Source organism: Jaculus jaculus, chromosome 10 (genome assembly GCF_020740685.1).
Source record: "Jaculus jaculus isolate mJacJac1 chromosome 10, mJacJac1.mat.Y.cur, whole genome shotgun sequence".
NCBI lineage: Eukaryota > Metazoa > Chordata > Mammalia > Rodentia > Dipodidae > Jaculus > Jaculus jaculus.
The window spans coordinates 68006854-68027881 of NC_059111.1; the positions used below are offsets into that span (position 1 = coordinate 68006854).

At 37.4% G+C, this 21028-nt stretch overlaps 1 protein-coding gene across 1 annotated transcript in view; it reads right to left on the minus strand.

The window, feature by feature from the left end:
• Window positions 1–21028, minus strand: part of Col28a1 (collagen type XXVIII alpha 1 chain) — a 176903-nt gene that overhangs the window by 146089 nt on the left and 9786 nt on the right. Inside the window, exons 4-10 of the mRNA XM_045160618.1 lie at window positions 18698–18718; window positions 15879–15935; window positions 14031–14084; window positions 10269–10310; window positions 7159–7185; window positions 2407–2451; window positions 610–654 (exon numbers count right to left, since the gene is read on the minus strand). Coding sequence (XP_045016553.1) covers window positions 610–654; window positions 2407–2451; window positions 7159–7185; window positions 10269–10310; window positions 14031–14084; window positions 15879–15935; window positions 18698–18718 — 291 coding nt within the window. The remainder of the gene's footprint in view (window positions 1–609; window positions 655–2406; window positions 2452–7158; window positions 7186–10268; window positions 10311–14030; window positions 14085–15878; window positions 15936–18697; window positions 18719–21028) is intronic.

Genomic DNA, 21028 nt, shown 5'->3' on the forward strand with positions numbered 1-21028 from the left:
CTGATGTTTGACTTCAAATTCCAGACATTTTGATTTAATTAGCAGAGGGTACAAGGTTTTCTTACAGATACCAGTGCTTGCTGCTTTGCACAATCCCAGGGGGAGGGGGAACTCACTGACCTCTGCTCCCTCCCATGAGTTTTGAAGCTTTAAACTCAGGAGGTTTCAAGACACCTCAGGCCTCCATGTTTGCACAGGAAGCACACTTAACAGGTGAGCCATCTCTACAGGCCCTTTCCACTAATCCTTGAACTTGCTTCTATGCATATTTCTTTCTGGGCAAAAGATTTTCTCAGGCTGGAGAGATGGCTTAGAGGTTAAGGTTCTTGCCTGCAAAGCCAAAGGATCCCGGTTCTATTCTCCAGGATCCACATAAACCAGATGCACAAGGGGGATCATGCATCTGGAGTTCATTTGCAGTGGCTGGAGGCCCTGGTGCACCAATTCCACATCTCTCTCTCTCTCTCTCTCTCTCTCTCCCTCTTCCTTTGTCTCTTTCTCTCTCTCAAATAAATAAATAATAAAATTTTTTTAAAAAAGATTTTCTCATTTTTTTAAGCTTCCAAGGTGATTCTAGTTCAAATCTAGATTAGGTCTTAGCCTTCTTACCTGAAGTCCCCTGGGTCCCTTTGGTCCATATGGCCCCACAGATCCCTGTGGAATAAAATTAATGGTAAATCTCTTTAATTTCCATCTCCTAAGTGCAGTGAGTTTAGATTTCAGGAATGTGTTCTGGGTAATGGCCAATGGTTGTTGGTTAACAAACTTCAAAGACAAAGTGGAACAATCCTAATTAACAAGTGAGCTCAGGGTTGAACTTTTCTTCAATAAATAAACTTCATGCAAACCCAATTTTACACATGTAAGTCTGGAACATACATACTGACATTTTGATCAGAGTAAAGGAATTACTTCATAAAGTTCCTTAGAATATTCTGTCAAGTATAGAAATTCCTGTAGCTGGAAGAATATTTTTTCCTTCTAGCAGGGCAATATTAAGTCAACAACGTGATATTTACCTGACACCTGGATTACTCTTCTGCCTACTGTTAAGATAAATTGGCAAAGCATTGCTTTTATTCAATAATATTCTAATAAATGTTTCAGCATCTTCCATAACTCAAAAATCTTTTAGGGCTAGAGAGATTGCCTAGTGGTTAAGGTGATTGCCTGTGGAGCCTAAGGATCCAGGTTCATTCAATTCTCAAGTACCCACATAAGCCAGATGTACAAAGTGGTGCAAGTGTCTAGAGTTCATTTGCAGTAGCTAAAGGCCCTGACATGCCCATTCTCTGTGTCTATCTCTTTATTTCTCTCTCAAATAGACAAACAATAACAGAGAAGTTAATTTTTTAATTATTTTATGTGACTATAATATAGGCTAGATTCTCTTTTCCCAGATTTCGACATTTTTTACAAGATAATAGTGAAGAATAGGATATGTCATAATTTTCTTGCTCATTTCTCTAGTTTTGACATTAAAGTACTTCTGCTGATTCCTATTTTACATAATGTCATAATGAACATTTTTGTATAGGTCTCTATCCAATTCTGAGTCACTCCTCAGCATAGTTCTAAGAATAAGATACCTGAAATAGAGATGATAATCATACCCTGTGTGTTAATGCATAGGCCAGAAAAAAATTCAGGTCCCTTCTCTATAACTCAACCAGAACAGCCACTTTTTGTCACGGGGTCACAACACTTATCTGCTTTCCCTCCTGCCCCTTGCAGACTAAGGTTACAGATATGTGTTCCATGGCCAACTTTCAAAGTATGTTCTGGGACATCAAACTCAGCTATCTTCAGCCCAAAAGGCCTTCATGCTTAAGCAGTAAGTGCTCATAACTACTGAGCTATCTCCCCATGCACACTGCCAACGATTTTTATCTCACAACCCTTTCCCAGGTGCTGTTTGACTTTCATTTCTGTTCTACTCCATGAAGTTGTGCTTTTGTACTTCTAAGTTTCTATGTCTCCATCCCATTTTCAACTATCTTCCATGAAAATATGTTTGTTATCAGACTTTAATTTGCACAGACATAGTTATAAAGCCTACATTCTTATAGATCCATCTCAAATTATTTAAAGTGGTCAATTTTGTAAAGTTATATCTAGGAATTAATTCTAGTACATCCATTTGGACCTTGAATTGACTTTTCTTGCTGGTTATTCTTTTCATCATAAAGTTCAGTAGAATTGACCTCAAAGGTCAGGATGTCATAGGACAAAGTCATAGTGATCTATAGAAAAGGCAGTAACTAGGTTTTTTGTCCTTTGGTTTTCTGCTTCATGCCTTACAGATGTGAAAATTGAGATGCACATAATTCATCCCAGGAATTTCCTGTTACAGAAACAACTCAAAAGGAATCACAGCTGTTAATATTTCCAAGACATGTTTCTTACTTTGTCACCTTTCATTCCTGGTTTACCACATTCTCCACGTTCACCCTAAAAGTAAAGAAATTAGATATCATGATTTTTTAAAAGAATTCCAATAAAAATTTATGACATAAGCACTCTACACAATTCTCACTACCATGGGCTATATAGTCAGTAAACTCTGAAAACATTTGTACACAAGCTATACTTAATTTGTCAGGCTCAAATCAGTGATCATCAGATAAGACTTGACATTTTTGAAAAAGCAATGAAATTAAAAGGAAAATAACTAAGTATCTAAGATACATTAGGCACCCTTTGCATATGTGATGTAATTGAATCCACATGATTAGCAAATTAAATCAATGTTATAATTCTTATTTTATAATCAAGAAAATATCTCTCTGAAATAACTTCCTTCAATCATATAACTAGTAAACAGAGGATCAGGGTCTGAACCTATGTCTCCTTTAACTCAGAGTTCCTATATTTTTCACACTGAGCTCCAGCATGAATGACAACCTTGCCTATAAACTTGAGAGGATTAATCTGAGACTAGACAATGTCATGACTGTTTCATGACTATGTCATATACCATGGTGAATTAGCAAGGTCCTCTGGAAAAGAGTGGGGCAAAGTAGTAAGCACGATCAATATATCTTCCATTGTATCACCCTACTATACTAGCTTACTGAGACTATTACCATAAAGTTACCATTAAAGTTGTAATCTAGAGTTTATTATGATGTTTTCTAGTCATTACTTGACATTTATTGATTTAGATAGATAGTATTAACCTAATATAATAGGCTGAAAATTTGAGTTTCAAAAAGTTTTTTTTTAATGCAATAGATATATAAGGAGATAAATATGATGGAACACTACTCAGCTTGTAAGGAAGAAATTCTGTCATTAGTGGGAACAAGAATGAACCTCAAGAACATGTGTCACATGTCATAATCCAGTCAAATACTCCTATGACTTTACTTATATGTATAATGAACTCATAAAAGCAGAGAGTAGAATAGTGGTCACCAGTGGTAACAAGTTGGAGTTTGGACACATGTTGGTCAAAGGGTAAAAGGTTTTAGCTAGAAAAGAGCAATATGTTCAAGAGATTTATTGTACAACATGGTGACTATAGTTAACAATAATTTTATTCTTGAAGATGATTAAAAATAAATTTAAGTGTACTAAATGTAATAAATGATAAATATGCGAGGTGTGCATTAGATAATTAATTCAATTTTAGCATTTCACAATACATACAAAATTTGAAGTGTCTTATATACATATACGTGACATGCAGGATTTTTTCAATGGAAATATTTAAATAAAGATATATATTTTTAAAAGGTAAAATGATATGAAAACTATGACCTCCAAATGCTAATCAGTCCTTGAACTCGAAATTTCTAGTAATTAGAAGTAAAAAGTAAGGTTAATTAGAAAAATGAATAAAGTTTCACAAATCACAATATTAACATCTATTGTTAATGAAACCCTTTAGCACTTCAAAATGCTTTCATATATATCTCTATTCTAAGCCTTAAATCATGTTTTAGTGTTAATATAAGAAAACTTAATGGAAGAGGTTAAATTATTTCTTTACTCTTACATGCTACCCAGTGGCCCTTGGCTCAGGCCTTCATCACTAATTTCTGTTATAGTTTATCTGTGTGCTGTTCTGGAACAGGCTGCTCAATCTGCCATTGTACAATGATACAGGAAACTGCACTGTAATGTAATTGAATACCTTGCTTCCTTCACTGAGGGAGTCATGTATGAAAAATAAATATCAGCTGAAATCCCCATGTATTTAGTAATACAGCATACTGCATTATACTAAATACAGCATAAATCCTATACTTAGTAATATAATGGATTTATATTCTTGTGTAAGCTTTAGCTCATATATATATATATATGTTCCAGTCATTGATAAGAAACATGAGGTTCAGAGAAATTGCATTGCTTGCCTGTGACTGTAAACTTGAGACTGTTAAACTTCTGAGTTCATGTTATTAATTAATCACCCACTGCTGAATCATAAAAGTAGCATACTCTCCTGGCCCTTTCCGTTAACCTGGCACTCTACCTAGAACTTTGCCTAGGCTCTTGCTGGCTGGCAGCAGAAGAGAGGAAGGTATAATTTAAGAGCCAGATATCCTTCTGCTCAAAGGCAGTCTGTTCTCTCAATGTATCTTGTGAGTCAAACTGACCCAGGAAAAACTGAATTTTCATTGAGAACAAGTTGAACATTTATTTGCAAATGTGAGTGGAAAAATCACTCAAGTCTCAATTAGAAAGCAATGGATTTACTAATGTTAGATAGGAACAAAATGAGTCAACCACCAAAAATATAAAACAAAAGCACCATAAATACACTCACAATTCTTTTGGCCAGAATTCACATTCCATTTGTTTCCAGACAGATTGGTTAGCAATAGGGTCCTGAGAAGCAGCATTTGTTGAGGGGAGGGAGGAGTGGATTTCCATCAATGAAAATATTGTCTTCATGTTATTTGCCTCAGCAAAGGCATTTTCTTTTTGTAGGACCATTAATGCCTGTGGAATGGCCATATTGCATGGATCTAAAGAGCAAGTGCTTCAGGAAACTATGGACAGTTTAACACTGTTCCCAGCCCTGAAAATCTGATGCTGTTAGTCCTGGTGAAATGCAGGGTCCCTTTTCTCTGACTGCTTATATTTTCCAAGTAAGAACTCTTCCAGTGAATCCACAATTCTACAGAAGATGAAACAAATCTTTTCAAAGTAATGACTTAAATCAAGATGAATGGGACCATCCACAGCTTTTCTCAAGTGTATAAAGAACACTTTTAGAATTGTAGCAGAAGAAATAGATCTTGAGTTGCCAGGATATTATAGATGCTAAGTTGAGAATTGTGAGATGCCTAGTCATGCTTGGGCTGTCTTTAGTGGCCTATATGTAAGTTCATTCCTAATATTTTCAGGGCCCAGGAGCAAAGAGCACAAGCAGAGAGTCTACACAGCATGCATCTACATAGTTGTAAGTTACAACTCAAACTAAAAAACTGGTATGAAGAGATGGCTTAGTGGTTAAGGCACTTGCTTGCAAAACCTTAGGATCCAGGTTCCATTCCCTAGTACCCATGTAAACCAGATGCACATGGTGGCACATGCACCTGGAGTTCATTTGAGGGGCTAGAGGCCCTGGTGTGCCCGTTTATTCTCTCTGCCTCTCTCTCTCTCTCTCTCTCTCTCTCTCTCTCTCGCTCGCTCGCTCTCGCTCTCTCAGCCTTTTTATCTCTCAAATAAATAAAATGAAAAACTAATACTGTCTGTGGTGGTTTGAACAGAATAGATGGCCCCCAATATATTCAGTGTTTTATTACCTTCTCATTTGCACCTGCACCACCTGGAGGTGGTGTCACTGTGTAGATCTTAAAGTGGGGGGTTTCAGATTTCAATCTAAAGATATGCAAAGTGTGCCTATCTGGAGTTCCTGAAGTGTGATGTGTGGCTTTTGGCTTTTGGCTTGTGCTTCTCTCTCTCTGCTTGGTCCTGTGAAGGTAGGCCAGCTTCTGCCATATTTGAAACTTCCTCTGGATCTGTAGGCTTCAATAAATATCCCTTCCTCCATAACTGTGCCTGGTCTGGAAGTTCATCTCAGCAAACCTGAATCTGTCTTCTTCACTGTCCTAGCTTCCTCCTTGACAAATATACTTTCAAAAATAATAAAGAGCCGGGTGTGGTGGCGCACACCTTTAATCCCAGCACTCGGGAGGCAGAGGTAGGAGGATCGCCGTGAGTTCAAGGCCACCCTGAGACACCATAGTGAATTCCAGGTCAGCCTGGGCTACAGTGAGACCCTACCTCGAAAAACCAAAAAATAATAATAATAATAATAATAATAAAGGATTCCTCAAATATCCATGTAATCCAGACCTAACCCACAAGACGAGGAACTGTGAGCCTTAAGGAACCCAAACAGTACAACAGTGTTCCCTGTATAACTCTCCATACCCCCATAGATAGCAACCATTTGGTTCCCTATCAGGCCTGGGATGTCCAGGATTATGGCTACCCAACATATCAAAAAGGTGGCACAAATCTGGACTATTTTGCAGTGGATTCTGGAGTTTTGTCTATTCAAAATGGAATTAAAGAAAAAGTAACAGAGGCTTCTCAATTTGCAGACTCCTGGCTCCATGGAAAAGAGCGAGGACAGAGGAGACTCAGTGAGGCCCCTTGCCCACATCTCAGGACTCTGCCACTTGCAGGACAAAAGGATGATGGGAAGGCATTCCAACTTCAAATTGAAAATTGATCATAGAGACAACTCTGGGACAGTTGTTTTAAGGAACCAATGAGGAATCTCAACTTTCTATTAAAAATTTCTAAATAGAATTAGACACCTTCCCAGGAGAAAAAGAGGGTTGACCCTGGCTAAGCAGTGAAGAACCATTAATAGGAGGTTGACAAACAAAACAGTAACCCACTTGTAATATTGCTGCACTTGTTACAGAAATTTTTCATCTGGAAACCTGTCCCTCATGTTGGAGTCCTCTAAGATGAAAGATGTCATGTTTGAAAAACTGAGACTGAAATCTTAAGGTTTACAACACAGGAATATATTAAGCTTCATTAATATTCTATGTAAATAGATTTAAGGGCATACTTAGCAATAAGGGACTCAATATTTACAATACAAAAAATACTTATTAAATACATAAGTTCATGATGTTTCTGTTCTCCTTTCGAAATCTGGTCTAGTTACTGTTGCAAGCTTACCTTGTCGCCCTTATACCCAGGAACTCCCTATTTCAAAAACAAAAGAAATTTTTAAAAAGGAAAGTAAAGTAAGATAACTGTAAAACAGAATTAAAGGAAGTAATACAGTTTTTCACACATAAGGTAAAATAGAAACACATCTACAAGAGTCTTGGAAAATAAGGATATATAAATGTAAGCGATTTCACCTCTTGTTGAGTTTGGGGAGTATACATTTAAAGAGAAAAAGAACCTATGTTTTCTTATTAAAGTCTATTCTCATTCCAGATTCTTTTTTAAATCCAACTTCTTACCCTTTGGCCCCAAACTGAAGACTGCACACCAAAAGTCACTATAGACATGACATCCTATAGTGATCCTTTCAAATTTGTTAGATTGACTTTTAGCCTGTAAAAAATGACATCTGAGAATATTTCCAGGAGACTACTAGAGAAATTGTCTTGGAAATGAGCTAAGATAGAGTATTTGTAAATATCTGTATCCATCATGCTCCTTTCTAATTCAATCTAGAACATGTAACATCAAGGCAATGAGTGGTTCCTCTATCAGTCTAATGACAGTGACCTTTCAGTTACTGTCTTTCCTCTCAGGCTAAGTGAGGGGGCAGCATGTCTACTATCTTCTGAGTCACTTGTGGGAATCCATGTGTCATTGCCTATAAGCCCTTTCAGAAATGCATTACGGGATATTTAATACACTTGGAAATTGCCAACTGCAATCAACAGCAAAACTATTCAAACTGGTATTCCACATCCTTTTCCAACAACTCTATATTTCAAGTATGAGAATAGAATTGCTAGGACATTTAACATAAATTGGTGAAACCAATGTCATAAAGTAAACAAGGTAGTACTTCATTTGCACATGTCAGACTAAAAACTTGTGAACTGTACATAATTTGTTCTGAAAATAAAAAACTTCATAAAGGAAATAATGTTTGTCTCCATATGAATGGTAACTGAGGAATAGAAGATGAAATTAGAACTGGACAAAGATAGGGTAACACTACCATTTAATTCCATTTAGAAATATTTATTCCAGGCTGGGCATGGTGGCCCACACCTTTAATCCCAGCACTCAGGAAGCAGAGGTAGGAGTGTTGCCATGAGTTCTAGGCCACCCTGAGACTCCATAGCGAATTCCAGGTCAGCCTGAGCTAGAGTAAGACCCTACCTCGAAAATCAAAAACAAAAAAAATAAATATTTATGCCATGAATTGTTTAATTTTTTTCCTGTATTTCTGTGTGTGATATTGTGCATATTGGCATGTGTGTGAACACACTTGTGTTAGAGTGTGTGGAGATCAGAAGTTAATGTCAGGTGTCTACTATCTTCTGAGTCATGGTTCTCCACCTTATTGACTGAGGCTGAGTCATCACTTGAATGCAGGGCTCTCCAATTCAGTAGTCTAGCTAGCCAGCTTGCTCCAGGGATCCCCTGTCTCCTGCCACCTCCAGAGCATTAGGATTATCAGCAGGCCACCACAACCACCAGGTATTCTGTAGGTGCTGAGGATCCAAATTCCAGAACTTATACTTGGTGAGCACTTTGTCTACTGAGTCTACATTATAGACAGTTAAGTTTGGGATTCTTTGCTAAAATCTTTCACATTTATAGTACCAAAAAGCCTGGGCTTATACTCTTAGAAAACTTAGAATACTGATAGCCTCCACCCATTATAACCACAACCATATCAAAAGTTCTGCCATTATGTTTAAAGAGTTAAGATTGGATTTTAGAAGGCGGCAACACAGCTTTATAGAAACAAATATTACTTTTTAGCAGTATATTTTCCTTTTTTCTCTCTGAAATGTCTGGTCAATTTACTGTCTGATTGTTATATCAGGTTTTTGTTTCTTATTTCTTTCTTTTGAGGTATCTTAACCACTAGTTTTAAAAATGCTAAAATTTAAAATATCTAAAATTGCAATAATTACTCTGTCAAATTTGTGTCTTTCTCCTTTCCAGTAATTGTACATCACATTTTAAATTACACAGTGTCAGAATTTTATAATCATCTTAGTTATCACACTCCTTCTGTTTGTCTTCAACCCAATTTCCTTTTTAGACTAACCTTCCTTATACATAGCTTTTGTGTCATGTGCCTTGTCAAATTTCAGGGGTTTTCCATCACCTGGAAGAACCCAGATCTTGCAGCCAGCATTAGGTGTCTAGAAGATACCTAGGAAATATTTTCTGAATAAATAGCACAAACTTCTCAATGAATTTCTATTAACATTGTCAACCTATCTATTGAATTTTGTCCCACAACATTAACTAAAAAAACTAAGAGGACATTTTTGAGAGTCTGTTTGTTTGTTTGTTTGGTTGGTTGGTTGGTTGGTTGGTTGGTTGGTTGGTTGGTTTTTCGAGGTAGGGTCTCACTCTAGCTCAGGCTGACCTGGAATTCACTGTGTAGTCTCAGGGTGGCCTCGAACTAATGGCAATCCTCCTACCTCTGCTTCACAAGTGCTGGGATTAAAGGCGTGCACCACCACGCCCAGCTTTTTTTCCTTTTTAATGCTAGGTCTGAATCCAAGTCTTGTATCTGCAGGGACAGAAAGGCACAACACAACCCAACCTCCTATTGCTCCTGCACGATACTATTTGCTGCCTTCATTGCAAAACCTGAGACAATGCAAAAGCTAAGAAAAAATTTACTATAATGATTTCTCAAGAAATCTCTACTATTTTCTAACTTGAAGGATAAAAAAGCAACAAAAATTATAAATGTTATTCTGCCTATAGAACCAGACTGACAAAAGCATAGTTTAAATAATGTAGGTCTTATGTTTTAAAAGTCGAACTTAGTCTTTACCATAAAAACAGAACAAGAAATAAAGCAAACTGCTTCTCTCATCCAAGCCTTTCAAAAATATCCATTTAGCATCCACCAAGGAATGCCACAGGCTGAACACCCCATGCCATCATCCCTCCTGTGGAGCAGCTACTTTCTCCCTACAGCTCCACTTCTAAGATCCTGTTTGCCTTTCCTGCCTGCCCCATCAAGAGGGGAAACAGACAGAACTCATGTGGGTGGAAATGGACTGTGACAGAATCTTAACAAGTCGGGTTACTTTCTCAGGAAGGCATTCCAGTTGTATACGTACCCCAGGACCTCTTTCTCCTGTTTCTCCCTTTTGAGCATCACCCTGCAACAAACAGCAAATTCAGTCAAAATCCTGCAGCCCTGCAGAGTGATTGATTGCTCAATAAAAGGTGTCATTCCCAGATTAATAGGTTAACCCAATTAGAGAAGAACCTCAAGCTTTTACCATTGACATTTTCAGCATGCAATCTAGAAATAAAAACAGCAACTCAGATAAAGTTTAGCCTTTGGGAGAGAAGCCAGGTGTTCAGGTTGTACAATTCAGATATATTTTCATGACTTAGACCAATCCTACATGGCAACATGGCCATTTTTTCCCTCAAATATAACATTGTGTTTTCTGGAGTTTGACAATCTGGCTTTTTCCCAAGGAGCCCTGGAATATTTTATAAAATATCTCTCTGAAACATGACTTTTTGCCGCGGACTGACTCTCGGGGAGATCAGGACCGAGGGAGAACAAGGGCGAAGGCTCAGGGAGAACTCGGGATTCGGCGAGGAAATGACAGACAGACACACTCAAGTTGAATATGCTGCTGCAATTTACTGAAGGTTTCATGAAGATTTTATACAGATTGAACAGAGAAACTTAGCAAGCCAACAAGTGATCTCAGAAATCATTAATCTAAACAATCTTGAGTATTGTTCTATTGTAAGCATACATGTAATGTTGATCAGGCAGGAACTGTACCCATTTTTTAAGAAGGGCGTCTTGTATCATTGACCACAACATTATACAAACAGAAACTAGGTGTAAGGTGAATAACAGGTTACTTATTTCTTATACCCCAAGGACTGTATAAACACCAAGGCTTACGCTTCCTTGTTAAGCGTTCCCGTAAATGGAAGAGAATGCCATAGCCTCCTTTTTACTTCATAATTCACCCATCTATTACCGAATTCATCATATCCTCCCTCATAGGGGAGTGGAACTAAGTAGATTCCAGCTCTAGGAGTCCACCATCTGCCCTTGATCAAGTACTGAACATATCCCCCAGGAAGTTTCCTGGTGGGAATGTCTAAGTTTTGTAACTCCTTATCTGTAGAACTGTCATACTTCTAATGAACATTACCGATCAACATTTCTACTTTCATATTCTCAGGCTCAGTATCGTTCTCAAACATCATAAGCTGTTTTTACTTTACACCATCTAAAAACTGTTCTAGAGTTAATTTTTTATTCCTAGTAGAGTTATACATTCTCTCCATTGCCCTAATCATAGGAGGGGCACATTCAATACTTAGATTGTTTCTTGTACTCTGATTGCGTGCATGATTACTAATAAGTGTTGAATTAGCTGTTCTTAGACAAACAGCTAGAAGAAAGCAGAAAAGAAACAGCATTGGCGCCAGCAATTAGGTCGTCGTGACTTCATGGGCAGCAGGAACCTTTACAGTAACTAACTGCCAAGGGGTCACCGGGGGCATCCCTCCGAGGAGTGCTGGCCCTCTGTCCTCAGCTCTCTTCCAGTGCAGAAGCATTTCTGCTTGCTACACAGGCGAGGTCGCCGTGGACGTAGCAACTTTTAAAAACTTAGAAATATAAATTATGGGGCTGGAGAGATGGCTCAGCAGTTAAAGGACTTGCCTGTGAAGCCCAAGGACCCAGGTTTGATTCCCCAGTACCCATGTATGCCAAATGAACATCATGGCACATGCATCTGGAGTTCATTTGCTATCTCTAGAGGCCCTAGTGTGCCCATTCTCTCTTCCTCTCTCTTTCAAATAAATAAATAAATAAGAAAAACATTTTTATAAATTTATGCAGCATAAAATTACAAACCAAACTAATAAAATGTGAATATTGACTTAATAAAGATATTTAACACACCAAAAGAAGGTATGGCAGCCTCCATCGAAACCTGGATAGAATATAATAGCTAATTACAATGGTATACATTGCCTTTTCTAAGGTAAGCAGGATTCTGCCTAAAATACTTCAACAGTATTTTGTATCATCTTTCTATGAAACTTCTCAGAAACAAAGTTGAATACCACACAATGTCTTTCCAAAACCAAGCTACCTTTGTAGAGAAGAGCAAAGCAGTTTCATCGCTGTCACTTGGAATTATCTTAAAATTTTTATAAGAAAAGTTGTATTTCTATAAGTTTGAAAGACACACACACCTATATAAATTAGAAAATGACTTTTAAAAATATCCTCAGTTGAGAGTGGAGTCGTGAAGGGGAGAGCAAGAGGGGGAGGGAATTATCATGGTTTATTGTCTATAATTACAGAAGTTGTCAATAAAACAAGTAATAATGAAAATCCTCATGATGTTATACTTTCAAAAACATTAGCAATTTGTATTAAAGGGCACCTTTTCTAGATAAACTTCTTTCATTTATCTAACATAAAATATTTTAGTATTTTTTCTTTGCTCTTATTTCCTGTCTTGAAAACTGTGTCCTTTGCCTATTTAATTAGCAAGTGTCTGATATTTCCTCACCATTTTTTTTAAAGTTTTGGGTGTTTGTGTGTGTGTGTGTGTGTGTGTGTGCGCGCACGCACGCACACACACACACACGTGCACATGCTTGTATGTTTGTCTGTATGTGTGTATGTGTTTGTGTGTGAGTTAAGGCAGGCCCAACCTTGGCATATGTGTATGGAACTCTAAGAACAACTCTTGGGCTGGCCCTCACCATTCCACCTTGTTTGAGGGAGGATTTCTCTTGATCTCTCCCTGTTGTTATTCTTTGAATCAATGCCCTCAAGATGCTGGGAAATTCTCCTGTCTCTGCCTCCTACATGCCATCAGAGTCCAAAAATTCCAGAAGCCCATCATAGCTTCCAGCTTTTTTTTAAATGTGGAGTTCTGATGATCAAACTGAGGAAGTCGGGCTTGAACAGTGAATGCTTTATCCACTAAGCCATCTCCTCAACACTTGGTAGTCAGTTTTACAAAGTTATTGTTTACTATAGAAATTAATATAATGATCTAGGTGTGGCTCATGCCACAACACTCAAGACTCTAAGGCAGGAAAAATATCAAGAGGTTGAGGCCAGCCTAGGTTACCAAGTGAGCTTTGACTAAATAAACAAATAAATAACAATAAAAGAAAGAAATCCATTATACAACAGAAATGAATCCAAAGTCCATTGTATTTGATACAAACATTTTATTTAGTCTTCCTCATTTTAATTACTATATTTCATTGTACAGAATTTCACTTTAAATTTTCAGTCATTTCTACTAATCTCTCACTTTGTGGTTTCATAGTCTTTCTTGAACTTGGAACATTATTCCAATCATCAATAAGAACCCAAACAGGCATTTTTAAATCTTTGATCTATTTTGATAGGTGCACAAAGGAAAGAATTGGGGGAATGCCTGAAAATGTCCTAGGACAGAGAAAGCATCTCATACTTTTGCAATTTTTATTATAGGTCACTTATGCATAAAGTAGACCCATAAGCAGTACAAATGTCAATGGCAGTCTGATATGGCATGTGACTTAGCAGTTCATGAAACATTGCCCCACTTAATTTGAACCACTATTACTTAAGTTTCTAGTTATTCAACTTCCCTAGGCTTCCTAAATTTGATGACTGAAATATTTATGTGTTATTCAGTGTTAGCAAATTTAAGTTAACAGAAACAAGATAGGTAATGTAGGAAGTGAACTATATTATTCACAAAAGTCATCAGATTTTTATCATATCTGCAATGCATAATGTTTTTTGTCTTCTTCATCTAATCCTTTAAATTAATCTAGAAGATATATTAAATGCTTCAAGGAAAGCTGTCTGTTCCATTTACCGGGTTTCCTTTTGGTCCTCGCTCACCTTTGATACCTGGGTTTCCATGTGTACCCTGAAGGCAAGAGAAGAAAAGATTTCGATGAAGTATTCTATCAGTTTCTGAACTTTGGAATAATTTCTGAGGGAAGATTAGAAACCTTTCACTAATCAAGCAATATTCAACACTTTCTTTCCCCTTTACTGTGCCAGTAAAACTACATGGCCCTGAACATGTACATTCTTCACAGGCCTTGAATATTTGCATCCTCTAGATTTGCTCAAAAGGAGATTTCTCTTTCTTTCCAATGATTACTTCTCTGCCAAGCAATGATTTTTCCCCTGTTCTGCAAACCAACTCATACAAAGGTTTAGAGAACCAACTTGACAGAGGTGAATGGTACTCACTACTCTCAGTACACAGTGGACTGTTACTACAGCCCTTCTCATCTGCTTCAGAAGAGCTGGTCAGCCAGACATGGTAGTAGTACATACCTTTAATCTTAGCACTTGAGAGACAGAGGTAGGAGGATCACAGTGAGTTCAAAGCCACCCTCAGACTACACAGTGAATTTCAAGGTCAGCCTAGGCTAGTGCAATACCCTACCTTGAAAAGCCAAAATAATAATAATAACAAGTATTATTATTAAATAAATAAAAATATTAAAAAAGAAGAGCTGGTCAAATAAGGTCTTATAACTAAAGACAGGAGAAGAGAACTCTTGGATCCTATTCAAGAAAAACATTATTATTTTCCCTAATTCTCAAGTTATCAAGGGCTTGCTTTCCTGAAATTTGATTCTGGAGGCACTAAATAAATTTCAAATAAATGGTCTGTCCCTATGTAAACATGACAATATTGCATTATTGGAATGGTCAGCTTAGCTCAGCAGTGGTAAGCCTTCTTACTGCCACTGTTCATGTTAAAATATGATTGAATATCTTTTCCTCAGCAATCTACAAATGTAATAAGTATAAATAAGACTTTATAGGAGAAAAAGACTAAATCTTTTCTTTAGCTAAAGCCATCTTTTACTGGCTGCCACATTATCATGTAATGGATCTAATTGTGTATTTTGTGTGGGAGGAGAGATCCCACACTCTAATACCTTAGTTGATAGACTTATTTGATAAGACATAGACTCTGGACACAAGTCTCCAGGAAAAATGTGTCATGTTCTAATATACTCACACTATGCATTCATATTCCCACCCGAAAATACAAGCACTTATTCAAAGTGTTCATCAATGCATGCTATGAAACATTTCCCCAGTCTTTAAACCTCTAAGGACAAGGTTTGGCATCACATAAAAAATGAGAGCATGCATAAATAGCATGGATACTCTCAGGATGAGAGTCAGATGATGGTGGAGAGACCAGTGGCATGTGGAAAACAAGAGTATCTCCAAGTAGCACAGTTTTAGATTTAGATTTTAGAAATAACTAATTTATTTTGCTTGCATTTGGCATTATCATCATAACACAGGTCTTGAGGCTGTATTTAATCCTCACCATGATCCTTCCATTTTCTTTTGGTTGCCAAGTGGTTGCTACCATTCCACAGAACTTACCTAAGTCCCCAAAGTGCCTCCACCAGCTTCCTATCCAAGAGACCACAAGGTACTGCTGTCATACTGCTGGGTTCCTGTGAAGGCAGCAGCTTCCAAGAGGACTGTGCCATTTGTTTCTAGTCAGAGAAAGCTTAGCCTAATCCACTGATGCTTTTATTTTGCTTCTTCCTGTATTTTTACCTTACTATTGAGAAATTCTAGTTCTGATTATTAAATAAAGAATGGCACTGAAAAGTACTTTCTGAAAATCATTTCATTATTTTCGTCAGCCCTAAGTTCAAAGTAGGAATATACTCACAGGAAGGCCTGGGTCACCTGGATCTCCCTTCTCACACTCACAGATCTTGTGTTCACACTGAATCAATAAGAAACACAATATTGACACCCAGTGAGATACAGTGTAGGCAACATGCCAAGTCTTATCCAGTATAAAGATGCTAAAAACACTCCCCTGAAGAAGTTAATTTTGCAAATTTATGAAGCTTTTTTTCTCTCTGCATTAAAATATTCCAGGTAAAAATCAGGCTTAGTAAGAACTAGCTACTGAAGTATTATTCATTTTGCCATAGTTAAAGAAAATCAATGTTCTGTAACATATTTAGAGAGAGAAAGAGAAGTTAAAATAGGAAAATAACCATTTTCCAGTGATGTTTTGGAATTTCTGCTTATTCTCTTTTATGTAACATATCAAAACTCAATATATATATATATATATATATATATATATATATATATATATATATATGTATGTATATAATATGTGCCTTACTCAGCAAAAGTTATCATTTATAACCATATTCTATCAATTCCAAGACACATATTTGTCCTCATTTATCATCTCTGAGATGAGTGAGTCTTTTAACAGCTGCTTAACAGACAGAGTAGGTGCTTTCTTCAGTTGCCTTCAAAACATACAGAATGAAATGGAAGAAAATTCCAGAACACACTTAAGTTGCACAAGCATTTAGATTTAGATTTTAGAAATAATAAATATATCTTGCTGACATTTGACATTTGGCCTTATATACATTCACACAAGTAATACAAGACTTAATTATATGAAATAAATCTGAAGAAATTTTTTCACACATGTAGAATAACAAATATAATTGATGAGAAGGCATTTGTATCACAATTTAATTGGCAAGGTACTTAAAATAAGGGTGTATCTGCCCATGTACAACTTAATAAATCCGGATACTCAATAGGATTTTGATGGCTTCTATCATTTTATGTAATCATACTTGCAAATGCCTGATGCTAAGGGGCACCTTAATGAACAAAGTTCAGATGTTTCAGATGCTTTGAGAAATGTCCACCTAGTTCAAGAGTCTGTGACAAAATCGTAATTATCTATTGTGCTAAGTCTTCAATCAATTGCTATTGTCCAGTTTCCTTTGCTGCATACTCTGATTGCCCTTATCTGGCTCCATTTTCTTTAAAATAAGGAGAATGAATTTAAAGTTAACCACAAATAAGCAGGGGACAGACAAAGCACTGGTCAGACCCTGCCACTACCAGGAACACCTCTTAAAGAAGAGGACCTCCACAAGTAGCTGAGATCAGACAGAATAAAAGAAGCCATATCAAAGTAAGCAAGAACTGTATCTTTTAATCTGAGTGTTGTGGTGCACGGCTTTAATCCCAGCACTCGGAGGCAGAGGTAGGATTGCTGTCAGTTCAAGGATAGCCCGAGACTAACTACAAGTCAGCCTTGACTAGATCAAGACCCTATCTCAAAAAATCAAAAGAAGAATTTGGGAAGGGTTAATAAAAATTCAGGTTATTGTGAATAAGCCATATGATAACCTGGTTTTTTTTGGATAACAGCACATCCAGGAGCCATAAACTCTTACTAGAAAAACTTTCGTGCCAGAGATGTGATCTCTTCTAGTGAGTTTTTGGCCAAGGAGGTCCCTAATGCCCCCAAAACATTACAGGCTATTGTCGAGGCTCTTAGTCTTCCACCAAGAATAGATTATAAGACCCTGTTGCTGAAGACTCCACATTCCTGGGCTGCAAGGCATCTGAGAAATCAAACTGGGGCTGAGCTGAAAACCTCTTCCTGGTAGACCAACTAACAGAAAGCTGGAAAAAGCTGTACTATATGCAGGCTTATGGTAGACAGAAGCCATCAGTGGTGAAAACAGTGGCCCCTGAAAGCCTCAAGTTTGGCCAGCCAAGCCAAATGAGCCAATGGGTGCAATAGCTGCATGTCTGTTACGGGGGAAACCAACTGCACTCTAATCAGACTCAAGGCCTGCTCTATGAGAGGGAATACATGCCTGGTACTGAAAACCTAATCAAAAGCCTATGGTGGGAGAGGTCATGAGCCTTAAGAGTATAACACCTGCTCTTATCTGGCTAAATGCATATATTATGCCCACCAAACTGCCCTGAAAGCACTTTACTGAGCATTTGTACCCATATATTGTTGCTCTCACTTTTAGTGAGAGAAGCTTCTTGTTTCAGATGGTGGTGACCACTGGGATGACCCAAAAGGCACCTTAGTGTTGAGAAGATGTGATAGAAGAGGGTTCAGCACTGAAACATCGCCATCACACCTTCTAAGGTTCAGGGTTCATTGCAGAAGAGGTGGTGGAAAGAATGTAAGAGCCAAAGAAAGGGTAGGACTGCTTACAATGCAATTGTACAGAAATTCCTTCACAAGGCACTCATAATAGGAGGTAAAGATGATGACATCAAAATAAAAGAGAGATTAATGGAGAGATACAGGGGATACAATGGAGTGTGGATTTGTGAAGGGGAAAGTGAGGTAGGGGAGGAATTATGGTTTATTGTCTCTAAGTATGGAAGCTGTCAATAAAAATCGAACAAGCTTAGCATCATGTATTTGTGTACATCAAGAAACTATGTCTTCTGGTTATCATTAATTTCTAAAACCATCATATTTTCTACTTTTTCTAAATTTTCCAATCTGTAATTGGATATGGTGGCACACACAAAAAAAATGACATGGCTGTCTCAAAAGAGAGTAGCTCATTTTGAAAAGAACTAAGATTTATTAGTTATTCGCACCTAATGTGACTAACAATGTTGATTTGATAATACAAAGTTTTAAAGTAATTCATAGTAATCAAAGCATGTAGTGCTTACCTTCTTTTCAAATAAAATATCCTAGAAGGAAAAAAAAGAATGAAACATTAACCCAATTAATGGTTCAGCTTCCAGCTTCTTATTAGTCTTAATTATTCCCCATGGGATATGCAATTTCTAAGAAGAATAGCAATTCAGCCTTTTTAACCTTGTAAAAGCAATCAAGCCTGCCAGCCAGCCACCCAAGGAGCACTCTCAGCCATGTAATAATATGAGACATGAAGGGCACTTACAATAAAATGACTGTGTCTTCTAGGAACTTTATCCTCTAGCAGTCTATGTTTCACCTTTTGTTTCTTTGATTGGTTCTATAATGTCCCTCATTTAACACCAAGCTTATTCAGTCATAAAGAAAAGTTCTCACTTTTACTTACAAAGGAGGAGACAAATAGGTAATTTTGTACTTTCCTTTAATTTTTTTCTATTCCTATACATATGTATATTTGTTTTGGAATGGAAACAATATTTGAGACCCAATTTTATAAAATTATTAGTGGGTCTTAGATACTTGGATAAACTCCAAAATAGAAAATTAGAAAGCCTGGTGGCATTTTTTTGAATTACAGGATGAAAGATTCCCATTACTGTGATCGCCAAAAGAAAAGATTTTCTACTCAAATTTTAAGTCTCAAATATATATTAATTATAAAAGTTCAACATTTAAAAAAGATAAACTTGGCTTTTAACTGTGCATGTGGTGCATGTTACAACATGTGGTATGTGTATATGCATGTGTAATGCCTGCACATGTATATGCAGATGGGCATGCAGGTCCTATGCATGGAGAAGGCAGAGGAGAATGCCAGGTGTCCTCTTCAATCACTCTTTTTCTGACCTATTTTCCTCAGATGGAGTCTGTCACTGAACCTGGAGCTTCATGTTTTTCAGTTTGACTGTCTGACCTACAAGTCCCAGTGATCTTCTTATCTCTGCCTCACCCACAGCTGGGATTATACGAATATGTAGCCATGCCCATCTTTTTTTGTTATTGCTGAAGACTGAACTCCAAACCTCATGATTGTGTAGCAAGTACTCTTAACCATAGAGGCACCTCCTCAGTCCCACCTTTTAAATTTTAATAGAATTTTAAAAATGGTTGAGGGGCTAGAGAGATACATGGCCCATTGGTCAAAAGTACTTGTTTGCAAATCTGGATGGCCTAGGTTTGATTCCCCAGTACCCATGGAGAACCAGATGCATAAAGTGGCACATGCATCTGGACTTTGCAGTGGCAAGAAGCTCTAGCCCACCCATACCTTCTTTCTTTCTTCCTTCCTTTCTTTCTTCATTCCTTCCTTCCTTCCTCCTTCCCTCTTTCTCTCTCTGTGCCACTTCATGCTAACCCACAAAGGAGAACTAGGAAATATTTTTCAAATCTATGATAAATTCATAATTCCAAAAATGTGATGATCTGGTTTTCTCCTGCACATAGCCTTCACACCATCATTTAGCTCAATGCACTATTATTGCTGGACAAGGGTTCTGTAAGCTGTGTGGGAAGATAAACATAGGAAAGAAATCAACATATGTTAATAGAGAGAACTAATGCTTTTCAAACAAAGAAGTTATGTGTTAAGCAGGTGCCTTCTGTTTGAATCTGAAAGGATAATTTACATAAGAAAAAGACATAAAACTAAAGGAAAAAGCACTGGAATATTTGTTCTAAAGTATGAAACATGAAAGATCTAATGAGAAAAGCCAAAGACTTTGGAATATGTGCCTTTATAGGAAACTCTATGCTTTTAGGTTTGTCCTATATCCACTTTCATAAGAATTAATAATTATGAGGAAAGGGCTGGAGAGATGGCTTAGCGGTTAAGCGCTTGCCTCTGAAGCCTAAGGACCCCGGTTCGAGGCTCGGTCCCCCAGGTCCCACGTTAGCCAGATGCACAAGAGGGCGCACGCGTCTGGAGTTCGTTTGCAGAGGCTGGAAGCCCTGGCGCGTCTATTCTCTCTCTCTCCCTCTCCCTCTATCTGTCTTTCTCTCTGTCTGTCGCTCTCAAATAAATAAAAAATAATAATAATAATAATTATGAGGAAAGACAGGACAATGTACTTTAAGTAACTCAGATGACCCAATGCTGAGAGGAAACTAGACTAGGAATTAAATGTCATCCTGAGTTTTGTTCTGATTTCAACCATTAACCAGCGTGCAGCTATGGGCAAGTCATATTCCAAGTAAATAAGTAGAAAAGGAGAAAGGGGGCTGGAGAGATTGCTTAAATGTTAAGGCACTTGCTGATGAAGCCAAAAGACCTTGTTTCTATTCCTCAGTACCCACGTAAAGCCAATGCACAAAGTGACACGTGCATCTAGAATTCATTTGCAGCA